This window comes from Sus scrofa, chromosome 2 (assembly GCF_000003025.6).
Source record: "Sus scrofa isolate TJ Tabasco breed Duroc chromosome 2, Sscrofa11.1, whole genome shotgun sequence".
Classification (NCBI taxonomy): Eukaryota; Metazoa; Chordata; class Mammalia; order Artiodactyla; family Suidae; genus Sus; species Sus scrofa.
Genome location: NC_010444.4, coordinates 81,506,378 through 81,525,845, shown reverse-complemented (window position 1 = coordinate 81,525,845; position 19,468 = coordinate 81,506,378). Strand labels below are relative to the sequence as shown.

General features: G+C 45.1%; 1 protein-coding gene across 7 annotated transcripts in view; it reads right to left on the bottom strand.

Annotated features, from left to right (window-relative positions):
- KIAA1191 (KIAA1191 ortholog) overlaps positions 1-19,439 on the bottom strand; it is a 33,218-nt gene extending 13,779 nt beyond the window's left edge. The window contains exons 1-4 of one of the 7 annotated variants that reach the window (XM_013994882.2): positions 19,115-19,439; positions 18,621-18,712; positions 481-593; positions 149-236 (exon numbers count right to left, since the gene is read on the bottom strand). In XM_013994882.2, coding sequence (XP_013850336.1) covers positions 149-176 — 28 coding nt within the window. In that variant the 5' untranslated portion in view covers positions 177-236; positions 481-593; positions 18,621-18,712; positions 19,115-19,439. 7 annotated transcript variants of the gene reach the window in all.

The following is a 19,468-nucleotide window of genomic DNA, read 5'->3' as shown; positions in this document are numbered from 1 at the left end:
ATAAGATGATGTTTAAATGATGCCAATCTGTTAAAGTCTAAATACTCTCCTGGTGTCATATTAATATATGGTTCGCAAAAAGTGGTTTCTACCTAGCTTAAAACGTTAAGGGCAAAAGATAACTTTACCAAAAAAGAATTAAGTTTACCAGGCACTTCTGGTTGTCTTGAAGCCATTGTAAGACTTGGATCCAGGTGCTTTTCTATACAGAATTCGGAGTTGTGAGTCCCTGCCACCTAATAAAAATAAAGGGCATTTTCTTACAGCGAACACCAAATAGCTCCAATGCTGTTCTTCTGACAGGCACACAGAGTTTTATGGTTTGTTTACAAGGTTGAAACACACATAAAGGAGTGAGGGTGACAAACATGCCAAGGGAGGGGAAAAAAGAAAAAAGTCAAAGGTCTCACCACACCTGTGACTGATCTTAATACCTGTGATAAGACAAAGACACTATACACAGTAAAAAGGTCACCTTACCAAAGTGAAACGATGTGATGGTTATGCTGACAGACAGATATTAAAGAGGAACATTGTCCAGCTGCTGCAAATTAGCCAAGCTGCTCAGGAAGAGTCCATCCATTCCAGAGGTCCTGAGAACAACAACCAGCATTGGCACAGCCCTTCAGATTCTGTCAAACAGCTTCCTGTACTTTCATGTATTTCCCATAACAACCCAGGGAGAGGTATTACACTCACTTTTTCTCAGCCACACCCAAACGATATGGAAGTTCCCAGGGCCAGGAATAAAATCCGAGCCACAGCTGTGACCCACACCACAGCTGTGGCAAGGCTAATCCTTAACCCGCTGTGCCTAGCTGGGGGTCTAATCCATGATGCCACAGACATATTGGATCCTTAACCCACTGTGTCATGGCAGGAACTCCTCATTGTGGTGGTTTTGTTTTTTGCTTTTTAGCACCACAGGTGCAGCATATGGAGGTTCCCAGGCTAGAGGTTGAATTCAAGCTGCAGCTGCCGGCCTATGCCACAGCCACAGGAACACCAGATCTGAGCCCAGTCTGCAACCTACACCGCAGCTTGTGGCAACGCCAGATCTTTAACCCACTGAGCGAGGGACTGAATCCACATCTTCATGGGTACTAGTCAGGTTCATTTCTGCTGAGCCAAAACGGGAACTCCCTCATTTTGTTTTTAAAGTTAGGCTCAGGGTCAAAATAACCTGACCCACAGAAAGGGGCTAGGTACCACAGTGGGTAAATTCATTCTTTGCTGAAACGATGACTGATATTTAAATGAGGAGTTTATACATTTATCTTGTGTTTTAACCCTTGCAATGACCCTGCAAAGCAAGCATTGTTTATCCCCAATTTAAAGAGAAGTAAACTAAAAAAGCAGAAGTGATTTGTCCAAGGTTACAGATAAGTGGCCCATTTATAAGACAGGTATTTCACTCCCATTTTACAGGGGAATTCAAACAAAGCCCTAGGAAAGCCAACTTACTTGCTTTTCAACTTGCTACACTGCCCCGTCTATCCTGACGGAGCTCCAGTCAGAAAATCCGTTAGTTCTTCATCAAAGGGCATCGTAGAAACCAAAGTCTGGCCACCCTCCAGGTTCGGGCAACATTCTGACCCCGAACCTCCCCTTCCACTTCGCGGTGCCAATCTCCCCCCTCCTTCCCCGCAGGGCTCTGACTTCTCCTTCACAAGATACAGGACAATGACACCAGGATGTGAAAGGCCTGGGCTGAGTCAACCGCCTCTTCAACCGGAGAGGCTAAGAAAGACTAAACAGATTAGTCGGGGCCTGGCCCACGCCGAAGGTTCCCCAGGGCAGGGCAAGTAGGAGGCTTCAGACGTGAAGGCGAGGAGCGAGGGTCCAGGACTAGGCTGGCCCGGTGAAGTCGGGGCTAGGCCAAGTGCCGGGGCTGCCTGGGTATCAGAGCGAAACCCACAGGGGACCACAAAAGGCGGGGCGACAGAGGCACGCAGTGGTCTGGCCAAGATCTGAGCCCCGGTAAGGGGAGAAGGGAGAGGGGCCGCGAGGCCCAAGACCCGGACCTCGGTGGAGGGACCAGGGCACGCCCCTCCGTACCTGCAAAAGACAGAGCCCCAGGCCCGGCTCATCTGGTTACCTGTTCTGCCGCCGCCGCGGAGCTGCCTGCGGCCCGAGCTCCGACACTAAAGATGTTCCAAGGACCCACGTTTCTCGAGAGGAAGTGGGGCAGTCGAGACGCAAGCCATGGTGTGAATGGCACTGTGCCCGTGGCGACACCAAAGGCCCCAGGCACTGAGCAGGGAGTGAACTCAGGCTGCGGAACCAGCCCGCAGCCTGATAAAGCCTCCGGAGGTCGCGTCATTTCACGCGATACTTGGCCGGGGTTGGGGGTGAGTCTCGAGGAACGCTGGGAGTTGTAGTCCACAATCGGGAAAGCCCCGTGTCTTAGCTGCACGGCTGGATGGTGGAGCCTCCGCTCTGTGTGTGGAACCCAGCAGCTCCCAAAGTAAAAGCACCCTTTACCAGCACTCTATGCCCGGGTCTGTTTCAGACTGAGGGCAGATGGAGTGACACGACCAAACCCCTTTCACAGAGGGGAAATTGAGGCTCAGAGAGATTCAAAGACACTTTGAAAAGATGTGAAGTGAGCAGAGACCCTCTTCCAGGAACAGCTGAGTTAGGCAGTGTTTACCATTAGCAGAACCCAAAGGGGGAGCAAACCGAACCTGACTCCCCTAGGTAACGTGGTCGTAATATCATTTTCCTTTTACACTAGGAAAGTGACACTTGGAGAGGTGCCAACTCAAATGTCACATCCTGAAGGAAGACTTTTTTCCTAAAGGATTTACAAATATGACAAAGCAACAAAGTTGAGGAAGTAAAGGAATAAATCTGTCCACATTTCTACCCTACGTCCAAATCTTGTGGTCAAGGCACATCTCAAGAGGGCTGTAGGGAGTGGGGTTTGGATTTGACTTTTAGATTTCAGTGTTTGACCATAGGCCAAGCCCACTGGCAAAACTGAGAGGCTTTCCTCATGCACCTTTAAACCTGAGTGCCATCACCAGACCCTTGTTTGAGTGCACTGTTAATTAGAATCTTTTCTAAATTCTGTGATTAGTTTATAAATAGCACAATTACATTGCCCTGTGATTTTGTTGTTGTGTTGTTTCTGTTCAAAGTGTTACTTTGTAAATTTTGAACTTCTAAAATATACTATATAATTTTTACCCTCTGTGAAAGCAAAGCTGACTCTTGCCCTCCTCCATCAAAAGGAAGGCATCCCCATGCTGTACAGCGGAAAAATTAATTAAAAAAAAAAAAAAAAAAGGAAGGCACATTACATCTCAGTCAGGAGGGGAAGAAAGAGCATTTTTCAACCTGACATAAATCATAAAACAGGATCACTTTGTTTTGTTCTTATCCCCAAATTAATGAAAACTGAAGACTTTCCTGGAAGTTAATGACTCTAAGACTACTTTATCCCTGATTTTTTTTTTCCTTTGTCTTTTTAGGGCCCACCTGCAGCATATGGAAGTTCCCAGGCTAGGGGTCGAGTAGGAGCTGCAGCTGCCGGCCTACGCCCCAGCTCACAGCAACACCAGATCCAAACCACATCTTCGACCTACACTGCAGCTTACCGCAACGAGGGATCCTTAACCCACTGAGCAAGGCCAGGGACTGAACCCACATCCTCATGGATACTAGTAGGGTTCTTAACCCGCTGAACCATAACAGGAACTCCTTATCCCTGACTTTTATAATACTGATGTCTGAAGCTGTGGCGTGACGTTGGCAAATAGTCGCCATGTGAGAAAATTTCTGTTTTCCCCAAAGAGCAGACTAGCTACAAACTTTTTTTTTGTTTGTTTTGTTGCCTTTTTTTAGGGCAGCACACAGGGCATATGGACGTTCCCAGGCTAGGGGTTGAATCAGAGCCGCAGCTGCCAGCCTGCACCACAACCACAACACCAGATCTGAGCCTCGTCTGTGACCTACATCACAGCTCATGGCAATGCCAGATCCTTAACCAATTGAGTGAGGCCAGGAATTGAACGCACATCCTCATGGATACTAGTTGGATTCATTCCCATTGCCATAAATGTTTAACCTTCTCAAGCTTAACAGAGCTTTCTCCGTGAAATGGGTATCATATTTGTTTATTTGGAGAGCTTATTCTTCTAAAGCCTGGACTTCCTTTGGAAACTTCTTTGTAAGTAAACTACATTGGTTGCATAGCTAAGGAGGATTCAGTCAGTCGCAGCTGAATCCATAAGGCTCAAGAAGGGCACCTTCAGAGTTATTTGATCTCAGGCCATTTTTCTCAGCTCCTCCAGTGGACATCTTGCAGCAATAGAGGTTCCCCTCCACTGCCTTTTCTGTGCTTTTTTACTCACTGGTTTTGGTTCTCAGCCAAGCTCACTTCCAGTTCTGTGCACAGCCACTTTATCCCAAGGGTGGCAGCATCATTGGGAAGCTGGTCTTTTTGAACTGTTGGTTCTTATCTGGGGGCAGACAACTGTCAGGGGTGTGTGTATGTGGCTGACCAGGGAATCTGGCTGCCTGTTTTATGTATGTTTACAACATACACTTACCAGGAAACTAATTTTTCTAAATACTTTTGATTCTGAATTTTCTTTTTGCACCTCCTTGGGCATTTCATACTTTAATAAACTTGGAGCCTCAAAAATTGGAGTTCCCGTTGTGGCGCAGTGGTTAACGAATCCGATTAGGAACCATGAGGTTGCAGGTTTGGTCCCTGCCCTTGCTCAGTGGGTTAAGGATCCGGCGTTGCCATGAGCTGTGGTGTAGGTTGCAGACACGGCTTGGATCCCGAGTTGCTGTGGCTCTGGTGTAGGCTGGTATCTACACCTCCGATTGGACCCCTAGCCTGGGAAGCTTCATATGCCGTGGGAGCAGCCCAGGAAATAGCAAAAAGACCAAAAAAAAAAGAAATTGGAGTTGACCAGAAGCTCTCTTGTAACCACCCTGGATGCCCCAAATCATCCTGCATTTCTACTTCATGGAGGAGGAGAGGAGGGTGAGACAAGACTCTGCCCACCCTCCTTCCTCTAGACATCTGTCCTCTCAGGCCAGCCCAAGCCCTCAGAAAGGTCCACTCCCTAGAGGGACCTGCCAACATCCTCACAACCTATCAGCAGACTGATGCTTGGTCACTGGGATGGAAGTAAGTGGGGCATTTGCATTTCTGGGGTCTCTAGACCAGGCATTCTTTTTTTTTTTTTTTTTTTGAGTTTTAGGGCTGCATTTGCAGCATATGAACACTCCCAGGCTAGGAGTTGAATTGGACCTGCAGCTGCCAGCCTACACCACAGCGACAGCAACTCGGGATCTGAGCTGCATCTGCTCACAGCAATGCCGGGTCCTTAACCCACTGAGCAAAGCCAGGGATCAAACCCATGTCCTCATGGATACTAGTCGGGTTCATTACTGCTGAGCCACAATGGGAACTCCTAGACTGGGCATTCTATCTGTAAACCTGCCCCCTATAATTATCATAGATGAGGGGAGGTTAACCAACCCAACTAATATCTATGAGTACGCAGGTTTGATCCCTGGGCTTGCTCAGTGGGTTAAGGACCCAGCATTGCCATAAGCTGCAGTGCAATTCGCAGACACAGCTCGGACCCCGAGTTGGTGTGGCTGTGGTGCAGGCTGGCAGCTACAGCTTCAATTCGACCCCTAGCCTGGGAACCTCCATGTGCTGCCAGTGCAGCCCTAAAAAGACAAAAAATATATATATATACACCATAGATGAGGCATTCCACCTAGCAGGGCTCAGGAATCATCTATTTCCACTGCCCATTCGGTAGCAGAGGAAACTAACACTCTCAAGGGGACTTTAGCAAAGGTACCTCAGCCAGGAGGCAGCAGAGATGAAATTCAAGCCCAGGGCCTTGTGCCCAGCTGGTAGTTTGGCTGCTGGCTGTCCCTGGCCTCAGCAAGAGAGTTGAAGGCACAGTCCCAAGGAAGCAACAACTAGAACACCTCCCTCTAGTGGTGAGGGAGAAAGTTTTCACTGAAGAAATTAAGGATTCTTGGTTAACTGTCAAGAGTGCCCAACAGAGACCAGCTTCTCCCACCTGATATCACAGATGATGCAGCTAAGGTGCAAACAGAAGGAACCCAGACAATTCACATAGCTATCCCAGGGAAGCTGGTTAGCTAGAAAATGTGTTCCTGTATCTTACTTTGTGTCAGGTCCTATGCTTGGTACTCAGAATGCACTGGGGAGGAAGACACATCCCTGGCTATTATGGGCTGAACTGTGTCCTCTCAAAATTCACATGCTGAAGCCCCAAAACCCAGTGCTTCAGAACTTAACATAATTTGTAGATGAGGTCTGTAAAGGGGCAGTTGGGTTAAAATGAAGCTAGTGTCCTTATAAGGAGAGGAAGGAGTTCCCTGGTGGCACAGTGGGTTAAGGATCCAGCACTGTCACTGCTGTGGCCAGGTCACTGCTGTGGCACAGGTTCAATCCCTGGCCCAGGAACTTTTGCATGATGTAGGAGCAGCCAAAGAGAGGGGGGGCAGGAAAGAAGCCCCTGGGTTACACAAGCACAGGGGAAAGGTCACGTAAGGACACAGTGAGAAGTTAGCCATCTGGAAGCCAAGGAGAGAGCCCTCAAACCAAACCCGTTGGCACCTTGATCTTGGACTTCTAGCCTCCAGAACTGTGAGAAAGTAAATTTCTGTTGTTTAAGCCACTCAGCCTGCGGTACTTGCTTCTGGCAACCCTAGCAAACTAACATCAAGAGAAAAACAATGAATAAATGTGAATAATTACAAGTCATGGAGTTGTCTTGTGGGCATGGATTAAGGATCTGGCATTGTCACTACACAGCAGCCGGGGGTCGTGGTGCAGTTTCAACTACTGGCTCAGGAATTTCAACATGCCAAAAAATAATAATAATTATTATTACAAGTCAAGTATAATGAAGCAGTAGTACCAGGAGCTGTGTGATAGATGCACTGACTCTGGAACATCAAGGGAGGGTGCCCAGGGAAATGAGTTATAGAGGCAAAGAAGCGGGTGGAAGAGGGTGCTCCATATGGGGCACCAAGGCAAGTACAAAGGCCCAGATGCAGGAGAAAGCTTGTGTCTGAGGAACAGAGAGGAAGTAGAGCTGGAGGATGGGGAGCAATGAGCAGAATCCTTGGGCTGGCAGAGCCCCCGCCAGGTCAATGTTGATAGTCAAGGTATGGAGTTTGGTCCCCCCCTACCCCCCGCCTGAGAGCCAGGGGGTGAGGGGCATCTGGAGGTGACCATAGTATAAAAAATTCCAAAGTCTGCCTTGGGTGAGTAGGGGAGGGGAGTTAGAAAGTTAGATAGTTGCAGTGGGCTCTGAGGTGATTTTGCTATGCTAGGTTTTACTAGGCTAGGTTGGGGTTTATCTGGATGTTATCTGGCAGTCTGAATACATTTAAATCGATTTGGGAAGAATCATCAGAGAGGGAAGTGTGGAAGAGCCAGGTAAGCGAGGGGTTAAGAGCCCTGAGAAGCAGGAGGGGCACCTGGCATTTGATTAATTTCCTCAGGCCTGCAGGCTTTTCAGGGACCCACAAAAAAACTTTAAGTACTAAAAGTAAAATGATTGACTCCAAAATTTTTTTTAAACTGCAGACTCAGAATTAATATGTCTAATTAAATGTCTGCACAACAGATTATTACATCAACTTCCTTTATGATAATATTTAATTTTCATAAAGATGGCTTTGCATTTGGGTTTTATTTTGTTTTGTTTGACCACATTCTTGGCATGCCTAAGTTCCCAGGCCAGGGATCAAACCCAAGCAGTAACCTGAGCCACAGCAGTGACAATGCCAAGTCCCTAACCACTAGTGGTTTCCTTCCCCTTTGTGCTATCCTTCAGCAAGTTAGGTTTCATTTGTAGGTGTGGACCCCATGTTTGCAATGGGGTCACCCCAGCTCATAAATCATAGCTTCCTCATGTGACGGCCCTCTCTGAAGGAAGGGGGAAAAATACTTCCTGGAGGGCTAGCAGCCTTCTGTCTACATCCCCTGGGCCAGCCAGATGCTCACTGAGCCGGATGCTCATCCCTAAACTAACACTAATCAACCGGAACTAGAAGGCTCCAATTCGCTTGGTTGGTTTTTGTTTTGTTTTGTTTTAAAGCCACACCTGTGGCATATGGAAGGTCCCAGGTTAGGAGTCGAATAAAGCTGCAGCCACCAGCCATAGCAAAGCTGGATCTGAGCCGCATCTGTGACTTACACCACAGCTTGTGGCAAAATCAGATCTTTAACCCACTGATCAAGGCCACATCCTCAGGAACACCATGTAGAGTTCCTGCTGAACTGCAACACGAACTCCCGACTCAATTAGCTTAAAATCATGTCTTCTCCAGAGGCTGGGTATATACCAAATAAAGTTAGGGTTCTGATAGCAAGAAAAACAAAGGAATGGTGTTGGTGGGCCACCAACAATGCCTGCCACAATCATTATTCTCAATTCACAGTTGAATAAACAGGGAGATAATGTGATATGATGAAGCTCACAGACTTAATAAGCAGTCTAGATAAGTCACTTAGAAAGAAAACCTCCAAAATTCTTCATCTTCAACTTCAGCAAATGAAGTCCCCTAAATAAAACCAAAACTCTCCTAGTTTCTCTTATCATTGCAAAGAGCCAGGGCACTGGAAAAGAGGTTGTTGCAGACTCAAGCACTTCAGGCACCATCAGCCCTCAAACTAGGCTTTCCAATGACCTTCTAATTCCCAAGGGTGGGGCTCCAAGAAACTTCCCCATTCGGAAGTCATAAACTCTCACCCTTTGAGATAGTCACAGGACACCCAATACACTTGACTCCTGCTCTTTTGACCCACAACAAACAAAAGGAGAGAGAATCCAATATCACAAAGACTCAATTGCTTCTATTTAAAACAAACACACACACAAACAAGTTGTGGCAGAGCAATTTTCTCACAGTGTGCCCTTGGGAGAAAAAGACTTAAGCATTACACCTTGTAACTGAGATATTTGGTCTATCAGAAAGGACACCAGAACTCTCTTCTGGGAAGGCTCCTGGCAGGTACTGCTGATAAATCCTTGTGCCACCAAAATTCCAAGTAATAGACTCTTGGATTAATGTGACACTCCTAAAGAAAGTACAGAATGCTGGCTGAACCTGCACATCACTTGATAACCCAAGTAAAGATTTTCTAAAAATGAAGCAGACAACATCTTTTTTTTTTTTTTTTTTTTTTTTTTTTTTGCTTTTTAGGGCCACACCAACTGCATATGGAAGTTCCCAGGCCAGGAGTCAAATCAGAGCTACAACTGCCAGCTTACACCACAGCCACAGCCACGTGGGATCTGAGCTGCATCTGCAACCTATGCCACAGCTCATGGCAACGATGGATCCTTAACCCACTGAAAGAGCCCAGGGATCAAACCCATGACCTCATGATTCCTGGTCGGATTTGTTTCTGCTGTGCCACAACAGGAACTCTGAAGCAGACAACATCTGATGAGACAGTTTTTCCAAGAATATCCGGACAAGGCCTGCTGGAGTTTTGTCGCCAAAACTTTGATGATGTCCTAACACTTCAGATGATCTCCATCTCCACGGATCTCCACAGTGCACAGACCATGTCTATGATCTTGATAACATGGATTTTAGATTTAAAAATGTCTGCATTCTCCCCCCCACTACTCCTTCCTACTTGAATGTGAATTCAATAGATTCCCAGTATGTGCACTTTTCCTCCAACATGAGACACTACGCCCAGCAAAAGGCCTTCCTGATTTAAGGGATAAATAACTGCTAGAAAACCTAACTCTTGATCAGTGATCCTTTCAGAGAAAGATCTTGATCAAAAGGGGAAATGTAATGGAAATGCTGTAAAACTGGGTTGTGATGATCGTTGTACAACTATAAATGCAGTAAAATCCACTGAGTTTAAAAGGGGGGGATGTAAAAAATTAATAAACAGAAAACTTAAATAGAGTTGGGAGACCAGAATGGAGGGGGGGAGCTCTCACACCCTACAACAGCAGAGCCCAACGGGAAGAAAGACCCCTCTTCTTTCCTGGCAAGGATTCAGCTATTAAAAAAACACTCTGTTTGCCTCCCAACTTCTTTTTCTATTAAAATATTCTCTTTCTCTTGTTGTGTGGGAACTTGCATACAGCTCATAATGGTTATAGACCCTGAATTGCAATTCTCTGCTGACCCCAAATAAACCCAGCTTTGCTGGAGGAATATCTGGCAGCCTACTTGTTTTAGGCCAACCCCAGGAAGTTTTCAAAAGTCCTAATGAGACCACAGAACCAGTCCCCCAGACTGAACTTAGTGTTAATAATCTGAACATAAGCCAAGCAAGAATTATCAATGGATGAGAATTGCTGGGGAAGAGGCTATCCATGCAGTCTCAAAGAATCACCTCACTGGAGTTCCTGTCTAGGCGCAGGGGAAACGAACCCGACTAGGAACCACGAGGTTGTGGGTTCGATCCCTGCCCTTGCTCAGTGGGTTAAGGATCCTGCGCTGCCGTGAGCTGTGGTGTAGGTTGCAGGTGAGGCTCGGATCTGGCATTGCTGTGGCTCTGGCGTAGGCGGGCAGCTACAGCTCTGATTAGACCCCTAGCCTGGGAACCTCCATATGCCAAGGGTGAGGCCCTAAAATGACAAAGACAAAGAAAAGAAAAAGAATCACCTCATAGACTATTTATTAATCAGAAGGGGGAAATGATATCTTTAAAATGGAGCAATCTGGAATTCCCATCCTGGCTCAGTGGTTACAAACCCGACTAGTATCCACGAGGATGCGGGTTTAATCCCTGGCCTTGTTCAGTGGGTTAAGGATCTGGCATTGCCATAAGCTGTGGTGTAGGTCGCAGATGCGGCTTGGATCCCACATTGCTGTGGCTGTGATATAGCCTGGCAGCTGCAGCTCCAATTCGACCCCTAGCCTAGGAACTTCCATATGTCATGGGTGCAGCTCTAAAAACAAATTAATAAAATAAAATAAAAAGGAGCAATCTGGTACAACCACCTCAACCAAATGATCAAATTAGCATCATCAATACTAGTACATGCTGATATGTATGTGTCCATGGTTTGACATCCTTAGGACATGTCACCCAAGTAATATTCCTATCCAAAACTCAAATCTAACCATAAGAAAAAATCAGACAAGTTCAAATTATGGGACTCCAAGAGTCTACCAAAATGTCAATGTCATAAAAGACCTCCTTCCCCGCAAAAAAAAGTAGGACTGTTCTGGTTTAAAGTACACTGAAAAAAGGAGTTTCTCTTGTGGCTCAGCTGAAATGAATCTAACTAGTATCCATAAAGATGCAGGTTCAATCCCTGGCATCGCTCAGTGGGTTAAGGATCTGGTGTTGCCGTGAGCTGTGGTATAGGTTACAGATGTAGCTCGGATCTGACATTGCTGTGCTGAGGTGTAGGCCAGTAGCTACAGTTCCAATTCCACCACTAGCCTTGGAACCTCCCTCCATATGCCACAGGAGATGACCCTAAAAAGCAAAAAATAAATAAATAGGTGTTCCTGTTGTGGCACAGTAGAAACAAATCCAATTACTAACCCCGAGGTTGCAAGTTCGATCCCTGGCCTTGCTTAGTGGGTTAAGGATCTGGCATTGCCCTGAGCTGTGGTGTAGGTCACAGATGCAGTCTGGATCCAGTGTTGCTGTGGCTGTGGTATAGGGTGGCAGCTGCAGCTCCAATTTAACCCCTAGCCTGGGAACCTCCATATGCCATGGGTGCGGCCCTCAAAAGCAAAAATAATAATAATGATTATAGTAAATAAATAAGTACACCAAAGAATCATGACAACAAAATACAACATGATAATTGATTGAATCATAAACTTTTCTGTTAAAAATTATAAAGGACATTATTGGAGCAATCAGGGAAATTTGAAATATTGACTGCATATCAGAGGACTGTATTACTTCAGCAGTAAAATTCCTGCACTTTATATTTAGTATGGTGATTATATAGGAGCATGTTCTTGTTAGGAGATACCTTCTGATGAATTTTGAAATGAAATGCCATGACATCTACAACTAATTCTCAAATAATTCGTATGTGTATGTGTGAATATATACATATGAAGAGAGATAAATAGATAAATCAAATGATGCAAAATGTAAACAGCTGGTGAATCTAGATGAAGAATTTCCAAGTGTTTATTAAGCTATACGTAAATTGTTTTCTGTAGGTATGAAATTTTTTTTTAGGAAAAAATCCAAATGCAAGGTGGCTTAGTCAGAACACACTTAGTTGAAGGGAGGGAAACTCAACTCCACCATCTTAGCTCACAGAATCCCTCTTGAATATGTGAAACCAGAGGCTCAAATTTTCTTTTTCTCATCTCTTCATGTTACCTTCATTCTCTCTCAGTGTCTGTAGGGAACATGACTACCGATAGCTCTCAAGCTTTATTTCCACCAAGAAGAGACTATTCCTCAGTTCCAGTCTGAAAACTCCAAAAAGGCCTGGCTAGACTTGAGTCAGTGCTCCTTCTCACCCTGACCAATTACCTGTGGCCAGAAGGACATGATTAATCAGAAAATATTAGCTTCCTTAGGAATCTTATGATTGGGATGGGAGAAGCATCTCCCATAGGAAAAGGGGGAAGGGACAGAAAGAATAGTAGGTGTCAGCACATAGTAGATATAATCAGCACCCACTGAACAAGGATTGATGAATACTTAAGGAGAGAAATTGTGCCAGGTTCTGGAGGTACGGCAGAGACACAGCCCCTGCCCTCATGGTGCCTTCTAACAGAGGAGACAGGCAATAAATTGATACTCATCCAAACTGCTAATTAAACAAATGGGCAAAGGATATGAACAGACACTCAAAGAAGAACACCAAATGATGAATAAACATATACAAATGTGCTCAGTCTCACTTCAAATGGGAAAAAATAAAAACAAATGAAATACAAATAATGATGATACAAACAATAGAACAATACAAATTATCAGAAAATACACATGAAAATAAAGAGATGTAACTTCATTTCCATCAGATTTGCAAAATTTTTCAAGTTTGAGTTTTTCGTTTGTTTTATGCTGCACCCACAGCATATGGAAGTTCTCAGGGCAGGGACTGAATCTGAGCTGTAGCTGCAACCTATGCCACAGCTGTGGCAATGCTAGATCCTTTAACTCACTGTGCCAGGCTAGGGATTGAACCAGTGCCTCTATAGCGACTCAAGCCTCTGCAGCGACTCAAGCCTCTGCATTCGGGTTCCTAACCCACTGCACCACAGTGGGAACTCCCTTTTTTTAATTTTTATAAAAAAATTTTAAGTTTGATAATGCCTTATGTTGGCAAGGATATGGTGAAATAGGAACTCAGTATATTTCTAGAATGGATTATAAGTTAGGACAGCCACTTTGGAAAACAATTCGGTAATATCGAATAAGGTTGAAGACGCACAAATAGAATTGACTAAGCAATTCCATTCTTCAGGATATACTTTAGAAAAGCTCTCACAAATGTGCTCAAGGAGATACATATAAGAACCTTCATTACATCACTGTTTGTAAAAACAACAACCAAAAAAAAAAAAATTTGATAGTCAGCCCAACCAACAACAGTATAAAAAGTAAATGGTGACATATTCATTCAATGAAATTCTACACAATAGTTAAGAATGAATGAACTAGATCTTCATGTATCAACACAGGTAAATCTCGAAAATGTCACGCTGGATTAAAAAAAAAAAGGCAACAGTGGTATATTACCACTTACATAAATTGTTAAAACACACAAACAACTTTGATATATAATGAAAATATAAAAACTGATCAAAGAAATATTGGGACATGGGGAAGTCATTCTCACTTACACATGAGTTACCTTGAATTTCATGCTAACTAAAACAGCTTGCTTGTGGCCTACCAAACATACTGTACATCTACTTTAATTATTAAAGAAAAGGATGCATTGACAAGAGGTTTAAAAAAAAAAAGTCCATGTTAAAGATTAAATGCTTCCCTCCCTGGGACTCCTCTGACGATAAGACTCCTTGCCCAGGTGCCAAGGCCATACTGACTCACTGTGTATGTGCTGATCTGGCCCTTTAAAACCTTGGAGGAATATATCCCTGACCTGTTTGATGTTCTTTGTTCTGTCAAAATACAAACTATGCTGAAAACTATGCTTCTACAGAGCAGTTCCTCAGAGTAATCTGAGAGGCTATCTTCCAGGCCATAGTCCTCAATTTGGCTCAAATAAAACTCTGCCCTCTTCCTATTATAGATTTTATTTTTTTAGGGCCACACTCGTGGCACATGGAAGTCCCCAGGCTGGGGGTCGAATCGCAGATCAGAGCTGCAGCTGCCAGCCTATGCCATAGCAACACCAGATCTGAGCTGCATCTGCAAGTCATGCTAGCTTGTGGCAACATCAGATCCTTAACCCACTGAGCAAGGCCAGGGATCAAGCCCACATCCTCATGGATGCTAGTCAGGTTCTTATTCCCCTGAGCCACAACAGGAACTCCATATTATAGATTTTTTTATTATTTTTGTCAACAAAACATAAATGGCAATGGTACCCATCACCTTCTAAGCAATGGTCACTTCCTGAGGTAGGAGTAGCATCTCAGTTATGTTTGCATTTTTTTTAGTAAAAAAAAAAGACAAAACAGAAAAACATGGCGAAATATTAACTATCAAGTATTGGAGGTCAATACATGGGTATCTGAACAGGTTTGAAGTATTTAATAATTTTAAAATTTAAAGCCATTGAGCCAATTAATTAGAAAACTATTAACAACTCAAGAGCTTGTCTACGTCTGTGAAACTGAAACAATCCTAAAATCCAACTGAGGATGCATGTGAGAGACTTCAGAGCCAAACCCTTGAGTTTCATTTCTTTTTCAAAAGAAGAGTCCGATAAAGTCAGTGGACCTAAGTTCCAGCAACAGTACAGGGGGATCCAGGATATTTAAAGCATGGTTTTGCAATCACACAGACCTGCTGCATCATATATTCACTACATGATCTTGGGGAAGTCACTTCCTCTCTCCAGGCTTCAGTTTTCTCTTTTTTGAGAAAAGCTGACAAGCTTATGGCAATAAGCTGACAAGGTGGCAGACAGCTCAAGCCAGCCAGGGAAGGTGGCAGATCTGAGAAACTAGCCCTGTGGCTACCAGAAGAGGACGAGGTAAGGATGTGGACAATGGCAGCCCAGAACAGAGGAGGACAGAGCCCTATCAAAGTTTGCAGACAGAAGCTTTCTTCTTCCCCATCTTGCCTTAGCAGAACTTGGCCAGCCCTATAGCTGCCACCATACCCTTGCTGCAGCCTGAGCAGTCACTGGCTAGAAAGGGGTAGCTTAAAGCCTCTGGGTTGAGGGTAGAGAGGGTTAAAAACAACTACAGGGCAGTGAACTGGCTTGTAGCTTAGCCTCTCTTCCACTACTTCTCTTCCCTCTCCTGATACCCTAGGCACTAGGTTATGGCAGCTTTTAGTAAGAGTCTTACCTGGGCAGAGAGAGGAGTAGGCAGATTCTCCAGCAATGCACTTGTCTGCTCAGGAAAGTACGAACCATGGGGTACAGATCCTATACTAAAGAGTCTCCTTCAAAATTCAACAGGAAAAGTTCAAGCTACAGTTGGGCTTTGCCCTCTTCCCCATGCACTCAGTCCTGGCTCCAAAGAAAGAGGAGCTCACAAGGGCAGATAAGAGACAGCAGAGGGACACACACCCAACAAGAGAAAGACAACATACAGGGTGACCTTATCCAGACACAGCAGAGTTAATGGACTAGGCAGGACAGGAAATGAAAATACACATTTTAATCATTATTCTAAAATGGAAAAGAGAGGATTGGGGAAACATGAAGGAGGAACAAGAAGTTGTACAGAAAACCAACTATAGAGCCAGATATGGAAAATGCTGTAGATGGAATAAAGACCTCAAAGGCTGGGGTGAATAAGAGTGGATGTAACCCAAGACCAAATAAGCAAGTATGAAGATCAGGTTAAGAAAATTTTCTAGGAGTTCCCATCGTGGCGCAGAGGTTAACGAATCCGACTAGAAACCATGAGGTTGCGGGTTCGGTCCCTGCCCTTGCTCAGTGGGTTAACGATCCAGCATTGCCGTGAGCTGTGGTGTAGGTCGCAGGCGCGGCTCGGATCCTGCGTTGCTGTGGCTCTGGCTTAGGCTGGGGGCTACAGCTCCGATTGAACCCCTAGCCTGGGAACCTCCATATGCCATGGGAGCGGCCCAAAGAAATAGCAAAAAGACAAAAAAAAAAAAAAGAAAGAAAATTTTCTAAAAAAGCATGAAGAAAGCATAGATTTTTTACATAGTGTTCCAGTACACACACACACATATACACACACACGCGCGCGCGTAAAATTTCAAACAGACAAGTAACAAGGACCCGTTGTAGAGCACAGGGAAATCTCAATAGTGTATTGGTCTATATGGGCAAAAAATCTGAAAAGGAATGCATATATGTACAACTATTTTGCTGTACACCTGAAACTAACATAACTTTGTAAGTCAACAATACACCAACAAAAATTTTTAAAAAGAACATGATTTTATAGGGTAAAGAAAATTTCATGAAAAGGTGTTATTTTTCACTCTATTCTATTCTTACATATTTGCTACCTAGCACATTGATTTCATTATTTACTAATGGTCTTGAACTCGTTGGAAACACAGGACGGGAGTCATGCTTTTACTCTGCATTGCTAAGAATCACTCCATCCCAGAGGAGTGATTTCTTTGAAAAGGGAGTTGGGGAGAAGGCAGTAGGTATGTCCAACCCAGCTGCTTCTAGGCTCTTTTCCTGCCCTGCCCATCTGCAGAGAGAGTGGGTCAGGATGCTCTCTGACTGTGAGGAAGGGCCTGGCCCTGTTAGGTCAGCACGTTTCTGTTCTCACTTCCCTTTCTGACTGTTTGGTAGCTCTGTTACTATTCTTTTTGTTTGTTTGTTTTTGTTTTTGGCTGTTCAGGGCATATAGAAGTTCCCAGGCCAGGGGTTGAATCAGAGCTGCAGCTGCACACACCACAACCACAGCCACAGCAACGTGGGATCCAAGACACATCTGCAACCTACACCACAGCTCACGGCAATGCCAGGTCCTTAACCCACTGAGCAAGGCCAGGGATCAAACCCGTGTCCTCAAGGATACTAGTTGGGTTTGTTACCACTAAGCCACAAGGGGAACTCCACTGTTCATTATGAACAATAAGAATGAGGAGTTCCCGTCCTGGCTCAGCAGAAATGAATCCGACTAGGATCCATGAAGACACAGGTTCAATCCCTGGCCTTGCTCAGTGGGTTAAGGATCCAGTGTAGGTACAGACGCAGTTTGGATCTGACACTGCTGTGGCTGTGGTGTAAGCCAGGGGCTACAGCACCAATTCAACCCCTAGTCTGGGAACCTCTATATGCTGAGGGTGCGACCCTAAAAAGACAAAAAAAAAAAAAAAAGGATAAGAATGATGTTCTTAATATCAGTCCTGCCCTTGCTTGCTGTGTTGTGTCACTGACCTGGTGGGTAGTCCATCTGCTTCAAGGGAAAAGTATTAGCAAGTCTATCTTGGCCCCACATCTAAGCCACTTTCTCCAATCTAGCATTATTGAGGGGAAAAAATGACATTTTTCTCTCCATTTGTCTCCTTTGTCTTACTTCTCCACTAGTTCCAAACTTGGGGAGAAGACACATTCTTTATTAAACTGCTGTTATGGACAGAATACATATGCTAATGCCCTAACTCCTAATGTGGTAGTATTTTAAGGTGGGAGATAACTAAATTTAGATGAGATCAAGAGGATGCCCCCATCATGGGATCAGTGTCCATGTGAGAAGAGGAAGAAAGAGCAGAGCTCTCGCTCTGCCATGTGACGAAACAGTGAAAAGGTGGCTGTCTCTAAGCCACAAAGGTCCTAGCCAGAGTGAATCAGCTGACACTGTCATCTTTGGACTTCCTAGCCAACAGAACTGTGAGAAATAAACTCTGGTTGTTTTTCACCCAGTCTGTGGTATCTTGTTATAACAGCCCAAGGAGACTAAGACATCTGCTAAGATTTAACAGTGTTAAATGGTGCTAGGAGGTCAAACAAGATAAGAACTAAGATGCGGAGTTCCTGGTGTGGCTTAGCGGGTTAAGAATCCAACTAGAGGAGTTCCTGTCATGGCGCAGTGGTGAATGAATCCGACTAGGAACCATGAGGTTGCAGGTTCGATCCCTGGCCTTGCTCAGCGGGTTGAGGATCCAATGTTGCTGTGGGCTGTGGTGTAGGTCCCAGACGTGGCTCTGGAGTAGGCCAGTGGCCACAGCTTTGATTGGACCCCTAGCCTGGGAACCTCCATATGCCGCAGGAGCGGCCCTAAAAAAGGCAGAAAGACAAAAAAAAAAAAAAAAAGAATCCAACTAGAATCCATGAGGACGCAGGTATGATCCCTGGCCTCGTTCAGTGGGTTAAGGATCCCTCATTGCCATAAGCTAGGCATAGATCACAGATTTGGTTCAGCTGTGATCAGACCCCTATCCTGGGAACTTCCACATATCGAAGGTCGGGTCTTGAAAAGGAAGGGGAAAAAAAAAAAAAAAAATATATATATATATATATACATATATATAACTAAGATACTATCAAAAGACTTACCAACAAGCAGTCTTGTTAGAGATCCTGGTGAGTACAGTTTCTCTGGGTGGGTGAGGCAAGGAATAGGAAAGGCACATTACCTGGAAGTTGGGCTGAAATTCGAAGGAGAGGTAGTAACCAAAGGCAAAGGAAACAGGAAAGATGGGAGCACACCTGTGGGTGACTAGAAAAATGCCCAAGGCCCCCCAGTATATAAGATGGCTTGGGGTGGTTTACAATAAAAATACACCCATTCAACCCACAGCCCCTCACAGGATCCTTCTCTTAAGCACCTCAGGCCCCATTTCTCCTGCTGCTTCTGGTGCGAGGCCTAGAAATTTTGGCAGTCACCAGGGGACACCCAGGACAAGTCAGGTCTAAATAGTGACTCCTGGCCCTGCCTGCTTCATCAGGACGCCAAGAGACCCCAAAAGAGCAAAACCCCCTGAGAGTTAGAAAGCAAACAAAGGAAGGTATACAGCACTAAGAGTCAGGGACCTGGGTTCCAGTCTGACCTCTGCCACTCCATAATAATTCCTCCCGCAAATCTTGAAGGATGCCCAGGAAACACATCGCTTGGGTTTGAATGCAGGCTGCACCAACGCACTATGGTATAACTTGGGCCTCGGTTTCCCCTTCAAAGACTCAATGTTTTAAGGGGTAACCTAGAACAGCTGTGAGATAACCCCTTGGCACACAGCAAGTACTCGCTAGATGCCAATATCACCGCCTCTTGTTCTGCCCAGGCACAGCCTCTCGCTCCACACCACACCTTGCAGAGTGGGCGGGAGGTCCCTGTGCTCCAGCCTGCGCCCCCGCTCCCGCCGCCGGGGCGCGGGCAGCCTGTCGCGACAGCGGTGGTGCATTGT